This window comes from Schistocerca gregaria, chromosome 1 (genome assembly GCF_023897955.1).
Source record: "Schistocerca gregaria isolate iqSchGreg1 chromosome 1, iqSchGreg1.2, whole genome shotgun sequence".
Lineage (NCBI taxonomy): Eukaryota > Metazoa > Arthropoda > Insecta > Orthoptera > Acrididae > Schistocerca > Schistocerca gregaria.
Window position 1 is genome coordinate 826,315,275 of NC_064920.1, and position 20,760 is coordinate 826,336,034.

At 40.2% G+C, this 20,760-nt stretch overlaps 1 protein-coding gene across 1 annotated transcript in view; it reads left to right on the forward strand.

Moving 5' to 3' along the window:
- The window catches only part of LOC126271682 (ribosomal protein S6 kinase beta-1), a 201,082-nt gene that overhangs the window by 157,818 nt on the left and 22,504 nt on the right, over positions 1–20,760 (forward strand). The window contains exon 10 of the mRNA XM_049974171.1: positions 8,126–8,233. Coding sequence (XP_049830128.1) covers positions 8,126–8,233 — 108 coding nt within the window. The remainder of the gene's footprint in view (positions 1–8,125; positions 8,234–20,760) is intronic.

Genomic DNA, 20,760 nt, shown 5'->3' on the forward strand with positions numbered 1-20,760 from the left:
TAGAGACATCCAATTACCATGTCTGAGCCTGCTTTAACCGTGACCTTCACCCAAATCATTTCACAATTCGAATCTCCCTCAATTTCCTTCGATACTATTGCACTTCTTATCGCTATAAACACGCCTCCCCCTTCACTGTCCAGCCTATCTCTGCGGTATACATTCCAATCAGAGTTTAGGATTTCATTACTGTTTACATCTGGTTTCAGCCAACTTTCTGTTCCTAGTACTATATGGGCGTTGTGACCGTTTATTAATGAGAGCAGTTCTGGGACCTTTCTATAGACGCTCCTGCAGTTTACTATTAGCACATTAATATTGTTATTCCTTGTTGCATTTTGCCTACTCCTGCCTTGCCTGCATCCCCCCCGCCCTGCCCCAAAAAAGTTATTTGGTGATCTCATTGTTCTTGTATTTTTAAAAAAATAATATTTTGTTGACCTTATTTTCACATTGTAATTTTGACATTGTTCCAAGATAGTTTACATATGTATATTTGTTCTTGTGTCTGGACAATAGCTGTCAACAGTTCTCCCGAGTACCTCTAACTGTATGAGCGTTAAATATTCTAAGAAAATATTTAAATTTTTCTCTGGAATTTTTTAAAAGTGGTCTGCCAAATGATGAGTTTGGTATAAATTTTAAATGAAAGTATACTTCTTTCAAAACCGTGACAGCAGGATCACTTATATGCTAATGTTTCTTCTCCATATTGTATTTTTCTTCCTATGAGAAGTCACACATCCTTGAGAATCTTCTCATTAATGATTCTATGAAATGAAAAGTAAATCTGCCTATCGTTGTATCAGATTGTCAGGTAGGCCTGATACCATTCTTTTCTCGGGATACTCAATCATATAATTGATATTGACATTTTTGCACAAAATTCATTTGACATTACTTACAGGTTGAGTGTAGCAGTGTGTGAAGTATGAAGAGGAAAATCATGTTAGTATGAATTTGAAGACTGTAATTTTAAAAAAATTCGCTCTTGCTGAGCCCTCAAATATATATACAGAGTGGTCCATTGTTAGTGACGGAGCCAAATATCTCATGAAATAAGAATCAAGCGAAAAAACTACAATGAATGAAACTTGTCTAGATTGGAGGGGGAAACCAGATGGCACTACATTTGGCCCGCTAGATGGCGCTGCCTTAGGTCAAACGGATATCAACTGTGTTTTTTAAAATAGGAACCCTCATTTTTTATTACATATCCGTGTACTTTGTAAAGAAATATGAATGTTTTAGTTGGACCACTATTTTTGCTTTGTTGTAGATGGCACTGTAATAGTCACAAACATATAAGTACATGGTATCACTTAACTGTATTTGCTTCATGATACATTACCCATGTTAAAATGGACTGTTTACTAATTGCGGAAAAGGTCGATATCGTGTTGATGTATGGCTATTGTGATGAAACTGCCCAACGGGCATGTGCTATGAATGCTGCTCGGTATCCTGGACGACGACATCCAAGTGTCCGGACCGTTCACCGGATAGTTAAGTTATTTAACGAAACAGGAAGTGTTCAGCCACATGTGAAATGTCAACCATGACCTGCAACAAATGATGATGCCCAAGTGGGTGTTTTAGCTGCTGTCGCAGCTAATCCACACATCAGTAGCAGACGAACTGCGCAAGAGTCGGGAATCTCAAAAACGTCGGTGTTGAGAAAGCAGCATCAACATCGATTGCATCTGTGCCATATTTCTATGCACCAGGAATTGCATGGCGATGACTTTGAATGCTGTGTACAGTTCTGCCACTGGGCACAAGAGAAATTACAGGACAATGACAGATTTTTTTGCATGTATTCTTTTTAGCAACTAAACATCATTCACTAACAGGTTAACATAAACTGGCATAATATGCATTATTGGGCAAAGGAAAATCCACGATGGCTGCAACAAGTGGAACATCAGCAACCTTGTCGGGTTAACCCTTTCAGACCTGTTAGTCACAATTGTGTACATAAAGTTTGTTCACAAATATTTCGCTGACAATAAATGTCAGGTGCATCCAAACCCACAGTGCACATTTGTGTGTGTTTCTTTTGGCCATGTTCAAGCAGCTGCTGCTCTCTTGTGAGCAGTCCGTGAACCACATAGTAAACTATACTCTCTGATGTTCTCTCTCTGTGGGAAACCATTACTCATTGACTTTATTGCTATAATAGTCACGTTCTGGGTTATGTTTATGAATGTTTTGTGTGGTTTCCTTCTTTTGGAAACGTTAGACATTCTTTCAGTGGACTTTTCAGCAATTTCATTCAGTTCATATTTTTGTAATGTATCAGTTAATTTTAATGTACACATTAGTGCACAACAGGTCATTGCTGGTGCAAAACAGGAAAAATAGCCTAAAATGTTTCTCAGCTGTGTTTGCATGGCCATGGTAGCTGTGTGTGGTAATTTTTCCATTAATTCCAGTACCAGCAATAAGGAGGAAAATAACTGACCGGAACATATGTTATTTTATATTGCTGGCTTTTGACTTACAAATATGGATAAGGCATATTTAGGACTTGATTATGGACATAATCGAAAATGGTGACATTTCTGACATTAGTTAGAGTGGAGATGATGATGACAGTGTACCACTTATTGAAAGGCAAGCTCCACAAATAGTGAAACGTGTTGGATCAGATTAAGTGGGCGTGAATGATGTGTGTAGAGGCATCATATCTGAAGATGGAGATGATGGAGAGGTGGTGGATGCTGAAATGAACTTTTTATGCAATGAAAACAACCCAGAATTAAATAACCTGTTTGACAACACAATGGTGACATCTAAAGAATCCATAAAATGGAAACGCAAGCCTCTAAGTACCATTGCAGAAACATACAAAGCTCCAAATTTTGAAGAATATGTCTTGTGTTCTCCAATACAATACTTCAAAAGATATATACCAGATGATTTGTTCACTAGCATGGCAGCACATACTAATATTTATGCATTACAACAAGGCATATCCTCATTAAAGCAGACAACTCAAGAACTAGAGGTGCTATTTGGTTTGCATTTGTTGATTGGCACCTTGAAATTTTCCATATTACGAATGTGTTGGGATACAAGCCTGAAGGTAAAAGTGTTCTGGGAAAACGTCACGAGACAGATTTTTAGAAATACGAACAAATTTACACTTGGAGAATAATCTTGAGAAGCCACCGGAAAATAAAGATAAATTTTACAAAGTCAGGTCAATTTACTCTGCCATTCGAAAACGCTGCAGTGAATGTCTTATAGAAGAAAATGTTTGTGTCAATGAAGGAATTATTCCTTTCACTGGGAAGTTTTCTGCAAAGCAGTATGTCATGGGGAAACCAAGTCCATGGGGAGTCAGTCTTCATGTTGTGTGGAAAAAGTGGAATAGTGCATGATTTCCTTGTATCAAGGTGCTACAACTGAACTAAATACTGCATACTGTAAAAAAATTTGGATTAGATCCTGCTGTTGTTTTAGGATTTTCTGTTCAATTCTCAAAAGGTAAAGGTCATAAATTATACTTTGACAACTTCTTTTCATCTTATCATCTGTTTCAAGTTCTGAAATCTCAAGGCATCAATGCAGCAGGTAGTGTAAGTCACAACAGATTTGGAAAGAACTTGCCTTTTGCAGATGATAAAACAATAATCAAACAAACCAGAGGTATCTGTGGAGAAATCATTAGTGCTGATGACATTACCATGTGTAAGTGGTTAGACAATAGACCAGTTGTATTGTGTTGAAACTTCGTTGGTAAAGGCTCTGTGGATGAAGTTGAGTATTGGGACAAAAAACACCATAAATATGTGAAAGTAGAAAAACTTGAAATAGTGAAAAGATATAATCACGCAATGGATGGTGTGGATCTATTTGATCAATTGATAAGCTACTACAGAGTTTTCATCAGATCTTGAAAATGGCCTTTGTGTATGAATTTTCATGCTGTTGAATTTGCAACTGTGCAAAGTTGGTTGGAATACAGACGAGATGCAGACAACCTGTCTATCCCAAAAAAGAAGCAAATGGACCTTCTTTCCTTTCGTATCAGGGTAGCAGATGGATTGACACTGTGCCAGTAGAAAGTGACTGAGAAGGAGAGGGGGCGACCATCTGATGAAAGACTGGCTTCAGACATGAGTCATACCAAGAAAAAGAGGAGAATTATGACCAGCTACAGAGATAAAGTTTGATTCCATTGACTATTTGCTTTGCATGATGTAGGAGCTCCAAGTTGCTGCAACTTTCCAATATGTCCATAGCGTTCTAGAATTCAGTGCAGAAAATGTAAAGTACATGTGTGTCTCCTAAAGGAAAGAAATTGTTTTTTGCAGTTTCATACAAAACCTTAAAATCAGTGTGTTGGCCATTGTTGTTTAAAGAAGAACTGTAATTTGGAATTATTTTTATTGTTTCTTCTGTTTTAAAGTGAACATGTACGTGCAACGAAAAAATACAATTTTTAAAAAGTGTGCGAGTTAAAACAGTGGTTCATATATAAAAAGGTCCCAAAAGCTGTTTTAAAAGGTAGTAAGCATTACATGGGCTTGCAAATCTTATTCTTTGAATTACACTGTTTAGAAAACTGACAATTTTTTCAAGGTTTCCCTTAGTATTCACGAAACAGTTCGAGCATTCACGTAAATTCAGAGTCATTACTTTTCAGCATACCCACATACATTTTTATAAGTCTGCTATATTATCACCACATCGTGTACATCTACATCTACATCCGTTCTTTATAGTTTTTTCGTTTGACACTTATTTTGTGAGATATTTGGTCCGGTCACTAACAATGGACCACCCTGTATATATATATTTGAGGGCTGAGCAGCAGTGAATTTTCGAATGTTCTTTCTTTCTTTCTTTCTTTCTTTCTTTCTTTCTTTCTTTCTTTTTTTTTTTTTTAAATTAGTCTCCAAATTCAGACTACATGATTTTCCTCTTCATACTTCGCACACTGCTACACTCAGTCTGTAATAAATGTCTTAAAGGAACTCTCAGTGTATTGTCATATACAGTATAAGGCAGTGACCTGGTAGTTCCTGTATGACAAGTTACTCTGTAATGATAACGTATTATATGAAGACGGGCAACGTTTCCTGAAACTAGTGAAGTGTAATAAGTCAGCAATCTGCAGACTGTAAAAATGAGACACATTTGCATAAACAAGATGACAGATAAATCCTCTGTGATGAATATGCCTAGTTTCGATAAAGGAACATGTTGAGGATATCCAAAGTAGATCAAAGATAGTCATCAATGTTTGCATATTGCTCATAGCTGTATCAGTTTCACAGCCAACATCACTCGCAGCCAGTTACCAGTCACTATTCTGTTTTTGTTTCTATATGGTAACTATTGTCCATAGGATCCCACAGTTCCCGCATTTCTGTATAAAGCTCAGTAAGTTGTTCAGTTTCTTTGTGATGCCACTCCATATTTAACACAATGTGAACCCAGGCAATCATCTGTAAACAGAACGCTGTTTATGAAATATGGGCAATGTTGTGACTTGTCACACTGCACTGTGAATTAGCAGTGCATTGCAATATTCACTTGTTGCTGGCTCAAGTCTGCAAAGGCAATGTTCTACATCATTCAGCCTGAGAATAAGTTGTAGGTGGGCTTCTAAATGCTTATGAAATGATGTCCTGCAAGCTCCAGATTCAACATGCAGTGCCATGAATTTGAAACAATGTCACAGACTCATTTGAATTGGAGTCCAGATAGTGAGTCGCTGCTTGTAAATATGTATATACTTCAAGCTACTGAATGTGCAAATTATAAATTGAGATGAAACATGAATGCCAAAATATAAATTGCATTAATTAAGTTGCTAAAAGGCTTAACCCCGAACTCATTAATATTGTAAACATCAGTTGCATTACTTTTTGAATGATGATATTACATTTTTCACGATACTTTTTTTTTTTTTTTTTTTTTTTTTTTTTTTTTTTTTTGCAAAAAACATTATGATGTGCATCTTGTTCTTAAGTATCTGTATTTTAGACAATCTTTCCTTCTTTCAGAAGCCATGCCAAGAGAGAAAAGAGCTTACAAAGAAGCTCTTCTGTGACAGAGTTTTACCATGGTAGTTGATAAATCTAGCAAAAAGCTCCAGTGTGTCCCATGAAATAAAGTGCTAACAGCAGTGTGTGTGTGAAACCCAGCAAATCAGAAGACCACTTCAAAAGAAATTGTGCAGAGTTCACTGAAAGGAACTGCATTCTTCAAATGCCGTGAAGCTGAATTGAAAAGTTCACACATAGATTTAGCAGTCTTTTTCCAGTCATTAGAAATCACACTTTAAAGCTCATACTGAATCCTCTTCGAATCACTGAAACCAAGGAACTTCATACAATACTAGAGGATCTCATCAAGCATTGCTTACTAGATGTGATTAAGCTAGTTTTACGAAAAAGTAGATACCTCTTTCTAACAACACAATCAGACGTCGTATCAAGGCCAGGAGTTTGGATATTTTTGACACAGTGTTTGACAATATAAGGCCAGTTCATTTCTTCTCGCTGAATTGATGGACACTACATCTTATTCCAAGCTGCTTGCCCATGTTCTATACATATGATGATGATCTGAAAAAAGAATACTTGTTCTCAGAGTCACTGAACACTACTACAAGCAGCTTATAAATTTTCTGAATCAGATAGTGAAGATTGTAAAACAATTTCCAAGGTATTGTGACAAACACAGCTCAAAGAGGTGCACAAAGAGGTTCCAACCAAATCTGATGTGCTCATTGTTCCACATAGTAGTACAATTGCTGTCATATGGCAAGGTGTTGTTTTGTTTCTGCAAAGTGTGAAGATGGAAAAAGAGAGAGACTTATATGCCAAAATAATGGGCAATGTATATTTATTTCCCAAGTGGCATACTTTGTGGATTTCTCTGTAGAAATGAATATGTTGCAAGGAAATACAGTGACTATTTTGACAGCACAAGATAAAGTTGACAGTTTCCTTTGCAGATGGAGCTTTACAAACACAGTGCCGAAGTTCAAGACAATTTGATGTTCTCAGAATTGATTGTGATGCTGGACACGAACACTGATAATCACTAGTAAATTTCACCGGTAATTATTTTCATGAAGTGGAGAATCGACAATTAAATGCCCATGCTTAAAAACAGTTGCAGTGATTGAAGGAATATTTTGAGATAGCAAAATTCAAGCTAACACAGAATCACTTGCACTATGTGAAGACAACACATGAACAGATTTGTCTTAAACAGAACTAGCAGGGTTTCAGAGAAAGATTGGTGAAGACTATCCATTATTATCAGGAAACCCTTAAGAAAACTGATTCCATTTACTATGACCTATAGGTGTTAAGTGTATTAGCAGTTATAGTGGCAATGAAAACAAAAGCAAGGAACTGATTGAAATTTTGAACACAATTTATGAGGCATTAACTGAGATAAAACCGAATAAAAGATTGCTATAAATAAGCAATACCAACCATCTCACTGAGCTTCATTATTTCTTGATGCAATACACCCCCTACAAAAACATGTTTTATTGTGCAACATTAATGAAATACATTGCCCAAAATATGAATTCAAACATTTTTTTTCCAATCTGAATATTAGTTAGTTACCAAACTTTGTTTGGGGTATTGGTTTCTATATGCTGTCTCTCAGGGGTAATACTCTCAGAAAGGTTGGAATCACTGTACCAGTGACAAATTTTCTTTTCTAACTCATTGTGTTTCAGCTGCAATTTTTCTAATTCCTCATAAAGATCTTTTTTCACTCTGCTAATTTTCTCACTTAATTTACTCCTTCTCTTTTGTACATCTTTGTTTCTGCCATGCTATAATCTCTCTCTCTCTCTCTCTCTCTCTCTCTCTCTCTCTCTCTCTCTCTCTCTCTCTCTCTCTTTATTTTTTATTTTTTTTTATTTCACGTGGATCATCAGGCCAACCAATTCAGCTAAACTTTTTAACCTAGTTTTGAACTGAATTTTTCTTTGTAGAGCTCTAATATTAATATTATTGTATCACCATGTGCCTCTAACATAAATTATGACATAATACTGTAGTGATCCACTTGATACATATCTTTTAAACTTGAAACAATCAATGCTGTATTAATTGAAATTATTGTAAATTTTTTACAGAGTAGTGAAGATGATGTATCCCAATTTGATACAAAATTTACGAAGCAGACACCAATTGACTCACCAGACGAATCCACTCTGAGTGAGAGTGCTAACCTTGTATTCCAGGTAACACTAATTAACATCTTTTTGTGGTTTGATGTGTGTGTTCTTTCTGAAAGTTAGCATTCATGCGTGCGTGCTTGGATGTGTGTGGGAAAAATATTAATTTTAGTTCTATGAACAAATCATAGTCCAGATCACACACATTTTATTATAATAAACAGTTTCGGCTGGATTAGGCAGAGAAGAGGGTTGGCTTCACTTCCTTTTGATGCTGCATATAAACTCAGCTGTATTAATGATTTCTCTCAGCCGTATTTATGATTTCTCAGTTTTTAACAACACATGCCTGCTTAGTGTAGTGGTGGCTACCATCCTGCTCTTATTTTAGATTTGAAGGTGCCCTAATTTGACCATAACACGCATTCACAATGAGAAATGAGCTGTCATTTTCTTCATTAAATTATAAAACAAGTCTACTGCTTTGTTCAGGGAACTAAGTGCCGCTTTTCTGTTAATTTCAGTTATAAACTAATAAAATATGGAAAAACTCTAAAAAAATTGCCTTTTAACAAGAGTATGTGCCAACTATCCATAAGTGGAATTTATTTAGGTGAAAAAGCTGGCCTTGAGGGCTAACATACTGAGACATTTCAAAATTCATTAGTATTAATTTGCTGTGATGAACACAATTCAGCACATGTAGACATTATTACGAATTCCTCCTATTTTGTACTATGACGCTAAAGCCATCGGAACACAGATCGTTCATTCGAATGTCAATGTTGAGCATGCTGAGTTTCTGGCATCATAGCATCGGAAAAGCACATTGGGGAGTCTGTCCGAACATGCAGAGCATTGCCACCTGCATCACATACAAGCCATCTTTTTTTCATCTACATCTACATCTACATGTACATTTATACTCCGCAAGCCACCCAGCGGTGTGTGGTGGTGGGCACTTTACGTGCCACTGTCATTACCTCTGTTTCCTGTTCCAATCACGTATGGTTTGCGGGAAGAACGACTGCCAGAAAGCCTCCGTACGCGATAGACTCTCTCTAATTTTACATTCGTGATCTCCACGGGAGGTATAAGTAAGGGGAAGCAATATATTAGATACCTCATCCAGAAACGCACCCTCTCGAAACCTGGCGAGCAAGCTACACCGCGATGCAGAGCGCCTATCTTGCAGAGTTTGCCACTTGAGTTTGTTAAACATCTCCATAATGCTATCACGGTTACCAAATAACCCTGTGACGAAACGCGCCGCTCTTCTTTGGATCTTCTCTATCTCCTCCATCAACCCGATCTTGTACGGATCCCACACTGACGAACAATACTCAAGTATAGATCGAACGAGTGTTTTGTAAGCCACCTTCTTTGTTGATGAACTACATTTTCTAAGGCCTCTCCCAATGAATCTCAACCTGGTACCTGCCTTACCAACAATTAATTTTATATGATCATTCCACTTCAAATCATTCCGCACGCGTACTCCCCAATGTTTTACAGAAGTAACTGCTACCAGTGTTTGTTCCGCTATCATATAATCATACAATAAAGGATCCTTCTTTCTATGTGTTCGCAATACATTACTTTTGTCTATGTTAAGGGTCAGTTGCCACTCCCTGCACAAAGTGCCTATCCGCTGCAGATCTTCCTGCATTTCGCTACAATTTTCTAATGCTGCAACTTCTCAGTATACTACAGCATCATCCGCGAAAAGCCGCATGGAACTTCAGACACTATCTACTAGGTCATTTATATATATTGTGAAAAGCAATGGTCCCATAACACTACCCTGTGGCACGCCAGAGGTTACTTTAACGTCTGTAGACGTCTCTCCATTGATAACAACATGCTGTGTTCTGTTTGCTAAAAACTCTTCAATCCAGCCACACAGCTGCTCTGATATTCCGTAGGCCCTTACTTTATCAGGCGATAGTGCGGAACTGTATCGAACGCCTTCCGGAAGTCATGAAAAATAGCACCTACCTGGGAGCCTGTATCCAATATTTTCTGGGTCTCATGAACAAATAAAGCGAGTTGGGTCTCACACGATCGCTGTTTCCAGAATCCATGTTGATTCCTACAGAGTAGATTCTGGGTTTCCAAACACATGATACTCGAGCAAAAAACATGTTCTAAAATTCTACAACAGATCGATGTCAGAGATAAAGGTCTATAGTTTTGCGCATCTGCTTGACGACCCTTCTTGAAGACTGGGACTACCTGTGCTCTTTTCCAATCATTTGGAACCTTCCATTCCTCTAGAGACTTGCGGTACACTGCTGTTGGAAGGGGGCAAGTTCTTTTGCGTACTCTGTGTAGAATCGAATTGGTATCCTGTCAGGTCCAGTGGACTTTCCTCTGTTGAGTGATTCCAGTTGCTTTTCTATTCCTTGGACACTTAGTTCGATGTCCGCCATTTTTTCGTTTGTGTGAGGATTTAGAGAAGGAACTACAGTGCGGTCTTCCTCTGCGAAACAGCTTTGGAAAAAGGAGTTTAGTATTTCATCTTTACACGTGTCATCCTCTGTTTCAATGCCATCATCATCCCGGAGTGTCTGGATATGCTGTTTCGAGCCACTTACTGATTTAACGTAACACCAGAACTTCCTAGGATTTTCTGTCAAGTTGGTACATAGAATTTTACTTTCGAATTCACTGAACGCTTCACGCATAGCCATCCTTACGCTAACTTTGACATTGTTTAGCTTCTGTTTGTCTGAGAGGTTTTGGCTGTGTTTAAACTTGGAGTGAAGCTCTCTTTGCTTTGGCAGTAGTTTCCTAACTTTGTTGTTGTACCACGGTGGGTTTTCCCCGTCCCTCACAGTTTTACTCGGCATGTACCTGTCTAAAACGCATTTTACGATTGCCTTGAACTTTTTCCATACACACTCAACATTGTCAGTGTCGGAACAGAAATTTTCGTTTTGATCTGTTAGGTAGTCTGAAATCTGCCTTCTATTTCTCTTGCTAAACAGATAAACCTTCCTCCCTTTTTTTATACTCCCATTAACTTCCATATTCAGGGATGCTGTAACGGCCTTATGATCACTGATTCCCTGTTCTGCACATACAGAGTCGAAAAGTTCGGGTATGTTTGTTATTGGTAGGTCCAAGATGTTATCTCCACGAGTCGGTTCTCTGTTTAATTGCTCTAGGTAATTTTCGGATAGTGCACTCAGTATAATGTCACTTGATGCTCTGTCCCTACCACCCGTCCTAAGCATCTGAGTGTCCCAGTCTATATCTGGTAAATTGAAATCTCCACCTAAGACTATAACATGCTGAGGAAATTTATGTAAAATGTATTTCAAATTTTCTCTCAGTTGTTCTGCCACTAATGCTGCCGAGTCGGGAGGTCGGTAAAAGGAGCCAATTATTAACCTAGTTCGGTTGTTGAGTGTAACCTCCGCCCATAATAATTCACAGGAACTATCCACTTCTACTTCACTACAGGATAAACTACTACTAACAGTGACGAACACTCCACCACCGGTTGCATGTAATCTATCCTTTCTAAACACTGTCTGTACCTTTGTAAAAATTTCGGCAGAATGTATCTCTGGCTTCAGCGAGCTTTCTGTACCTACGATTTCAGCTTCGGTGCTTTCTATCAGCGCTTGAAAATCCGGTACTTTACCAACACAGCTTCGACAGTTTACAATTTCAATACCGATTGCTGCTTGGTCCCCACATGTCCTGACTTTGTCCCGCTCCCGTTGAGGCTTTTGCCCTTTCTGTACTTGTCGAGGCCATCTAACCTAAAAAACCGCACAGCCCACGCCACACAACCCCTGCTACCCGTGTAGCCACTTGTTGTGTGTAGTGGACTCCTGACCTATCCAGCGGAACCCGAAACCCCACCACTCTATGGCGCAAGTCCAGGAATCTGCAGCCCAACGGTTGCAGAACCGTCTCAGCCTCTGATTGAGACCTTCCACTCGGCTCTGTACCAAAGGTCCGCAGTCAGTCCCGTCGATGATGCTGCAGATGGTGAGCTCTGCTTTCATCCTGCTAGCGAGACTGGCAGTCTTCACCAAATCAGATAGCCGCCGGAAGCCAGAGAGGATTTCCTCCGATCCATAGCGACACACACCATTGGTGCCGACATGAGCGACCACCTGCAGATGGGTGCACCCTGTACCCTTCAAGGCATCCGGAAGGACCCATTCCACATCTGGAATGACTCCCCCCGGTATGCACACAGAGTGGACATTGGTTTTCTTCACCTCTCTTGCTGCCATATCCCTAAGGGGCCCCATTACGCGCCTGACGTTGGAGCTCCCAACTACCAGTAAGCCCACCCTCTGCGACCGCCCGGATCTTGCAGACTGAGGGGCAACCTCTGGAATAGGACAAGCAGCCATGTCAGGCCAAAGATCAGTATCAGCCTGAGACAGAGCCTGAAACAGGTTCGTCAGACAAACTGGAGAGGTCTTCCGTTCAGTCCTCCGGAATGTCTTTCACGCCCTGCCGCACCTTGAGATGACCTCCCACTCTACCACAGGTGAGGGATCAGCCTCAATGCGGGCAGTATCCCGGGCAACCACAGTCTTAGTCCGATCGGGGGATGCGTGGGACGAGCTGGCCATCCCCGACAAACCCCCATCCGGACCCCACAGTGATGCCCATTGGCAACAGCCTCAAGCTGTGTGACTGAAGCCAACACAGCCTGAAGCTGGGAGTGAGGGGATGCCAACAGATTTCATACAGTGTCTGGAGATGCCCTATTGGATTTCAGTTGAAGCCCATACTGGGCGGCTTTTACGTCAAGACTTACATGCATGAATATATGCTGTTTCAAAGCACCAGAAAATTGATCTTTTGAAAACCTATCATATATTAGTACAATTTGTTGTGTAAAATACAAGGTGCTATCCAAAATTTTCAGGATTGGTGCTGCCATCTGTTGAAAATCTTACCTATGGACTGATAGTCACCATCATCCTCGAAGTAGTTCCCATCTACACGTACACATCGGTCCCAGCACTTCTGCCACTGAGCAGATGCTTTATGGAAGTCCTGTTCTTTGAGGGTGTTTATCACTGCCAGCGATGCTTCTTGAATCCTCTCTAGAGTGTTGAACCGACAGCTTTGCAACTTGAGTTTCAGTTTTGGGAATAGCACGAAGTCACAAGGTGCCAAATCTGGTGAGTATGGTGGGTGGGGTACAACCGTCTTGTTTTTTTGCCAAAAAGGTCCTGGTAAGCAAGGACTTGTGAGAGGGTGCATTGTGGTGAGCAACCAGTTCCCTTGACGCCAAAGTTCAGGCGATTGTTGGCACACGTTTTCAAGGAGCCGTCACAAAATGTCACAGTAGTACGCGGAATTTGCTGTTTGGTTGGGTGGGGCGAATTCTTTGTGCACAATTCCCTTGATATAAAGAAAATGATGATCATCCTCTTCACTTTGCTCTTCTCCTGTCTTGCTTTTTTGGGTCTTGGAGAGCCCGGGCTCTTCCACTGAAATGATTGTTGCTTTGTCTCTGGTTCATAACTGTAAATCCAGCTCTCGTCACCGGTGATAACCTGTGACGAGAAGGTTGGATCATCAGATGTGGTCTGACGAAGGTCCATGCACACTTCAACATGCTATACCTTCTGATCAGCAGTCAAGATCCTTGACAGAAATTTTGTGGTGACACAATGCATGCCCATTTAATCAGTCAACATTTGTTGACATGACCCATAACCAATACTCACTTCATCCACAAGTTCTTGAAGGGTTCGACGTCTATCCGCACAAACCAATTGTTGAAGTTTGGCAACAGTGTTTGGCATTTTGCGGTTAATGGGCCTTCCAGTGTGAATATCATGTTTGACGTCTGTATGGACAGCCCTGAACTGAGCACGCTACTCGAACTCGTGTGTATGACTCATGCTCGGTCACCCCAAACACAGAGTATTACGAAAATCGCTGTGGACACGCAACATGTCCTCTCAGCTGAATGCCTTTCTGCACACTGACTCATCAGATATGCAGCTCTTGCCACCTAGCGGTGCAAAGATCTACTACTCCTACTTTCCAGATTGCAGCACCAGTGCCAAAAATTTTGGATTCCGCCTTGTAAATGAAGGAAGTATAAAAGATGAGGCTGCATCTTACGGAAATTGAGTGTATCATAATGAATACACAGACAGTAATGCGTTACGTGTTGCAGGCTTGTTTTTCACAATGCCGTGTCTCTCTCTCTCTCTCTCTCTCTCTCTCTCTCTCTCTCTCTCTCTCCCTCTCTCTCCCTCCCTCCCTCCCTCCCTCCCTCTAGCTTGCACTGCTTACAGTAAGATATTTTGCACTTTCTCGTTTAGTCTTGTATTTCACACGCACTAAAGATTCTGCTACTGAATAGAAACAGCGATTTAATGAGGATGACCTTAGGGTTGTACTAAACTGTGAGATGAAGTAATTTTTATCTTATATGAAAGACTATTGCAAATTTGTGTAGCATCACTTGTAAGAGATTTCATAAACTGGTGTCCTTACTGACTTTATAGAACCTTCCTTTTTGCCTTAAAACGTGTTCATTTGTAACCTTTACGAGTGCCTGATCAGGAGCAATTCGTATAATTTCATCTGTGTGCTTTAATAGTTTAGTTTCTTGAGTTTTTGTGTGTCAATTTAATATCTAATAGACACAGTTATCCTGTTTTCATTTGTATTGGATGGCATATTACAAGTTCCTAATCTGGGGCAGATTTATTTAGTCTCACCAGTAGTTCAGTTTTGGTATCTCTGCCTATTAATGTACTTTATTATACACAGCTTTTGTGTTTTCGTTAGGGTCTGCAGTAGAGATCTGCAGCACTGTCAACAGTCCGTTTATCTTAGTAATGTAGTTTTCCATGGTCTTCAGTATGGATAGGGACTGGGACTGTTGTGTGTGGTTGCAAGCCTAGTTAGTGACACATTGCTGTCGGCTCCAGGCTGTGAATGCTTCGGTTACACAACTGAGCTTGAAGCTGCAGCGGATGGGCATCATGGTTGTGGGTCAGCCATGGGGATCCAACAGACATCTGAGTCCTCCAATAGATCCTCACTGGTGGCCAGCCCAGTTACTGCTTACACTGAGGTCAACCCCTCACTTGTGGTCAAGTTGGGGTTTGCCTCGGGGCGTGGCAAGCAGCAAAAGACTTCCCAGGGGGCTGCATGTAAGGTCTCCCCAATTTGTCTGACAAACAGGTTCTATGTGCTGTCTGTGGCTGACACTGTTGCTCAGCCAGATGCAGTCATCTGTTCTGTTTCATAGGAAACCTCCCTGGCAATCTCACAAAAGGTGGGATTATTGGTAGTTGGGAGCTCCAATGTTTGGCGCATTATGGGTCCTCTTACGGACATGGCTGCCAAAGGAGGAGGAAGAATGCCAAGGTGCACTCTGTGGCTCACATAGATACCAATGATGTGTGTCACTTAAGATCGGAAGAGATTCTCTCTTGATTTAACTGGCTATAAAGTTGTAAAGGCTGCCAGTCATGCTTGTGAGATTAAAGCGTAATTCACTATTTGCAGCATAATCGACAGGACTGCTTGCGGACGTTTGGTACAGAGCCGAGTGTAGGGTCTGAATCAGAAGCTCAGACAGTTCTGCAACCCTATAGGCTGCAGATTCCTCAAGTTGCACCTTAGGATGGTTGGGTTTCAGGTTCTGCTGAATCGGACAGGAGTCCACTACATGCAGGTGGGGGCTACATGGGTAGCAGGGGCTGTGTGTCATGGACTGGGCAGTTTTTCATGTTAGAGGGTGTTGGAAACACTAAAAGGGCTTCAGTCTCGGAGGGTGTAGCCCGAACACAGGTAGAATGTAGATACCAATATGTATAACAGTTGCAAATTGTTGTAGTTGTTGGGGAAAGTATCAGAGCTCCAAGTACTAATAGAAAGCACTGAAAGCTGGCTAAAGCCAGAGATCAGTTCAGCCAAAATGTTTGCGAAGAACCTAATGGTGTTCTGAAAGGATAGACTAAACACATTGGCGATGGAGTGTTTGTTGCTGTTAGAAGTAGTTTACCTTGTCGCGAAATTGAAGTAGATAGTTCGTGTGAGTTAGTATGGACTGAGGTCATTCTTGGCAATCGGGATAAAATAATAATTGAATCCTTTCACCGACTTCCCAACTCAGATGCTGAAAGGTTCAGACAAAGGTTGAGTTTCATTTCAAATATACACCTGACTCATACAGTTGTAGTTGGTAGTGACTTTAATTTACCCTCAATATGTTGGCAAAAATATATGTTTAAATCTGGAGGTACGAGTAAAACATCGTCAGAAATTGTGATAAATGCATTCGCTGAAAATTATTTCAAGCAGTTAGTCCATGAGCCCATGTGAATAGTAAATGATTGTGAAAACACACTTGACTTCTTAGCAATAAATAATCCTGAGCTACCAACACCCATCAAAACAGATACAGCGATCAGTGAACACAGGATTGTCATAGCGAGATTGAATATTGTAACCCCCCAAATCCTCCAAAAATAAACAAAAAGTGTACCTATGTAAAAAAGCAGATAAAAATTCACTTTACATCTTCGTGAGAGACAATCTCCACACTTTCAAATTAACAATGTAAGTGTAGACCAGATGTCACTTGAATTCAAAGAAACAGTATCGGCAGCAGTTGAGAGATTTATGCTCAGTAAATTAACAAATGACTGATCTGATCCTCCCTGGTACACAAAATGGGTCAGACCACTGTTGCAGAAACAACAAAAGAAGAAGAAAAAAACTGCCAAATTTAAACAGAAGCAAACCCCCCCCCCCCCCCCCCCCCCCTCAAGTTGCCAATCTTTTATAGAAGCATTGAAGCCTGCACTAAATATTGAGCGAGGTGCTTATAATAGTTTCCACAATCAAACTATAGTTTCCACAATCAAACTTTGTCTCGAGGCCTGGCAGAAAATCCAGAGAGATTCTGGTCGTACATGAAGTATGGTAGCGGCAAAACTCAATCGATGCCTTCTTTGCGCAATAGCAATGGAAATACTTTAGCCAACAGTGCTGCTAAAACAGAGTTACTAAACACAGCCTTCTGAAATTCTTTCACCGCAGAAGATGAAGTAAATATTCCAGAATTCGAATCAAAAACAGCTGCAAACAAGAGTAATGTAGAAATAGATATCCTCGGAGTAGTGAAGTGGCTTAAATCACTTAACAAAAGAAAGTATTCTGTTCCAGACTGTATGCCAGTTAGGTTCCTTTCAGAGTATGCTGTTAAAGTAGCTCCAATCTTAACAATCATACACAACCATATGCTTGTCGAAAGATCCATAATCAAAGACGAATGTTGCACAGTTCACACCAGAGCATATCTTGTAATCGAACATTATGAATTACCTCGAGGAGAGTGGCCTGTTGACACACACATGAACACAAATTAGGAAACATCTTTCTTGTGAAACACAAACTAGCGCATTACTCACACGAAGTGTTGAATGCTGTTGACAAGGGATTTCAAGTTGATTCCATATTTCTAGATTTCCAGAAGTCTTTTGACACTGGACAATACAAGCAGCTTGTAGTGAAATTGCGTGCTTATGGACTATTGTCTCAGTTATGTGACTGGATTTGCAATTTCCTGTCAGAGAGGTCACAGTTCGTAGTAACTGACGGAAAGTCATAGAGTAAAACAGGACTGATTTCTGGCGTTCCACAAGGTAGTGATATAGGCTCTTTGCTGTTACTTATTTGTACTCTGCCTGAACAGGCCTTGGAAGGCTCAACGTTACTGACTGACCGCTGTGTCATCCTCAGCCCACAGGCGTCACTGGATGCAAATACGCTGGGGCATGTGGTCACTGTAAGAAATAATGAAAAATGGAAAACATGGGAATGCTGTCAAAAGAATGAACACTCTAAACTATTAAACTGCAAAGAAAAGAAACAAATACTGAAAAATCCATAGTGGAGTAACGACAATATTATGAAAAGGACAGATTGCTATCCACCATATATAGTATATATAGTACTGACGGAAATAATGTGGGACACTAGATTGATGGGAACAATGAGGACTCGAGTCATATATGGCAAGAAGCAGTCTATTCTTTTCATAAAGAAAAGAAACAATAAGACTAATAAGGAATGTTGAAAGATATTTTGAAACAATGCAGTACTGGTATTATAGGATAACTACATAAAAAATAGACAAATTACTGCTCAACAACAACTTAAAAGGCTGTCATGCCCTGAGTATTGGTTTTACGAGGTGCATTCAAATTCTGAGGCCTCAGATTTTTTTTCTCCGGACTGGAAAGAGAGAGAAACATGCGCATTGTTTTAAAATGAGGCCGCATTCATTGTCAATATGTCCCAGAGATGGCAGCACCGTACGGCAGAAGGAATTTTACTACTAGCGGCGAGAATGAGAACTGTTTTAAATACTTAAAATGGGGACATTTTCCTTACTTGAACAGCGTGCAATCATTCGTTTTCTGAATTTGCGTGGCATGAAACCAAATGAAATTCATCGACAGTTTAAGGAGACATGTGGTGATGGAGTTATGGATGTGTCGAAAGTGCGTTCGTGGGTGCGACAGTTTAATGAAGGCAGAACATCGTGTGACAACAAACCGAAACAACCTCGGGCTCACACAAGCCGCTCTGACGACATGATCGAGAAAGTGGAGAGAATTGTTTTGTGGGATCTCCGAATGACTGTTGAACAGATCGCCTCCAGAGTTGGCATTTCTGTGGGTTCTGTGCACACAATCCTGCATGACGACCTGAAAATGTGAAAAGTGTCATCCAGGTGGTTGCCCACGAATGCTGACGGACGACCACATGGCTGCCTGTGTGGCATGTTGCCAAGCAATGTTGACGCGAAACGACAGCATGAATAAGACTTTCTTTTCGTCGGTTGTGACAATGGATGAGACATGGATGCCATTTTTCAATCCGGAAACAAAGCGCCAGGCAGCTCAATGGAAGCACACAGATTCACCGCCACCAAAAAAATTTCGGGTAACTGCCAGTGGTGAAAAAATGATGGTGTCTATGTTCTGGGACAGCGAGGGCGTAATCCTTACCCATTGCATTCCAAAGGGCACTACGGTAACAGGTGCATCCTACGAAAATGTTTTGAAGAACAAGTTCTTTCCTGCACTGCAACAAAAATGTTCGGGAAGGGCTGTGCGTGTGCTGTTTCACCAAGACAACGCACCTGCACATTGAGCTAACATTACGCAACAGTTTCTTTGTGATAACAACTTTGAAGTGATTCCTCATGCTTCCTACACATCTGACCTGGCTCCTAGCGACTTTTGGCTTTTTCCAACAATGAAAGACACTCTCCGTGGCTGCACATTCACCAGTCGTGCTGCTATTGCTTCAGCGATTTTCCAGTGATCAAAACAGACTCCTAAAGAAGCCTTCGCCGCTGCCATGGAATCGTGGCGTCAGTGTTGTGAAAAATGTGTACGTCTGCAGGGCGATTACATCGAGAAGTAATGCCAGTTTCATCAATTTCAGGTGAGTAGTTATTAGAAAAAAAATCAGAGGCCTTAGAACTTGAATGCACCTCTTAGAGATGTAAATGGTGTAATTGGCTTTAATAGTACAGAAAACTGTAAAATATTTGCAAAACACTTCAAGCATCTTCTGAAGTGTCCAGATACTAACCATAAATTTCAGTACCTAAAGATCCACAGAAACCCAAAAGCTGATTCACTATGTGCAGTTGACGCCGTTAGGAAAGTAACAAAATCTTTTAGAAAATTACCAGGTCAGTAGCGAAGACTGCATTACACCTCGGCTTCTACAGTTGTCTGAAGTAAAATCATTGATCTATAAATAATCATGGAAGAAATTTTAAAAACAGAAAATATTAAAGGAGAGAGCAGGGGCTTAATACTCTATTTTGCAAGAAGGGTATAAGCAAGATGTTGACACTTACAAAAGTGTGGTTTGTTTGCCAATTGCTTATAAACTATTCTCAATAATATTACTGAATATAAGATACAATCTACACTGGAGTCAATGAATGAAGAGCCCACTCTAAACATATTTTCAGCCTGTTGCCCATAATTCATTACAGACTAATGAACTTCAGAGACATATTTGTAACATCTGATTTTTGAAAATCCTTTTGATCCTGCTTATAGACAAACTGTAGATATTTGAAAATGGAGATGAATTTAGATTGGGAAACTTAATTTGTGAAGTCCTTACAGACACACTCAAATGTAAAATTTATGGGAAAGTTACTCCAATCTCCTTTTTAATTTCTTGTTAAGGAAAATACAGATTTGTAATAAAAAATGTAATTAACACAATGTAGTTGCACAAACTCTGGCGAGGTGGAATAAAAGCAGTTTCAATAAACTGCCTAGCATTTGCAAGCAAAGCATGCAAGGCTTAAGGTTCTCCCTCCTTCCCTCCCCTCCCCCCTACATCTGACATTCTCACTGCAAATACGAACTTGTGTAGGGACTTAAGCAGTTATGTGTTATACCCCTCCCAAGTGAATTTATCAAGTTGTAATACCAGAAATTTAACACTGTCAACCTCTCCAATCTGCATGTCTTCATATTTTATACACATGCTGGAAGGAAATCTCTTACAGGTTCTGAACTGCATATAGTGGGTCT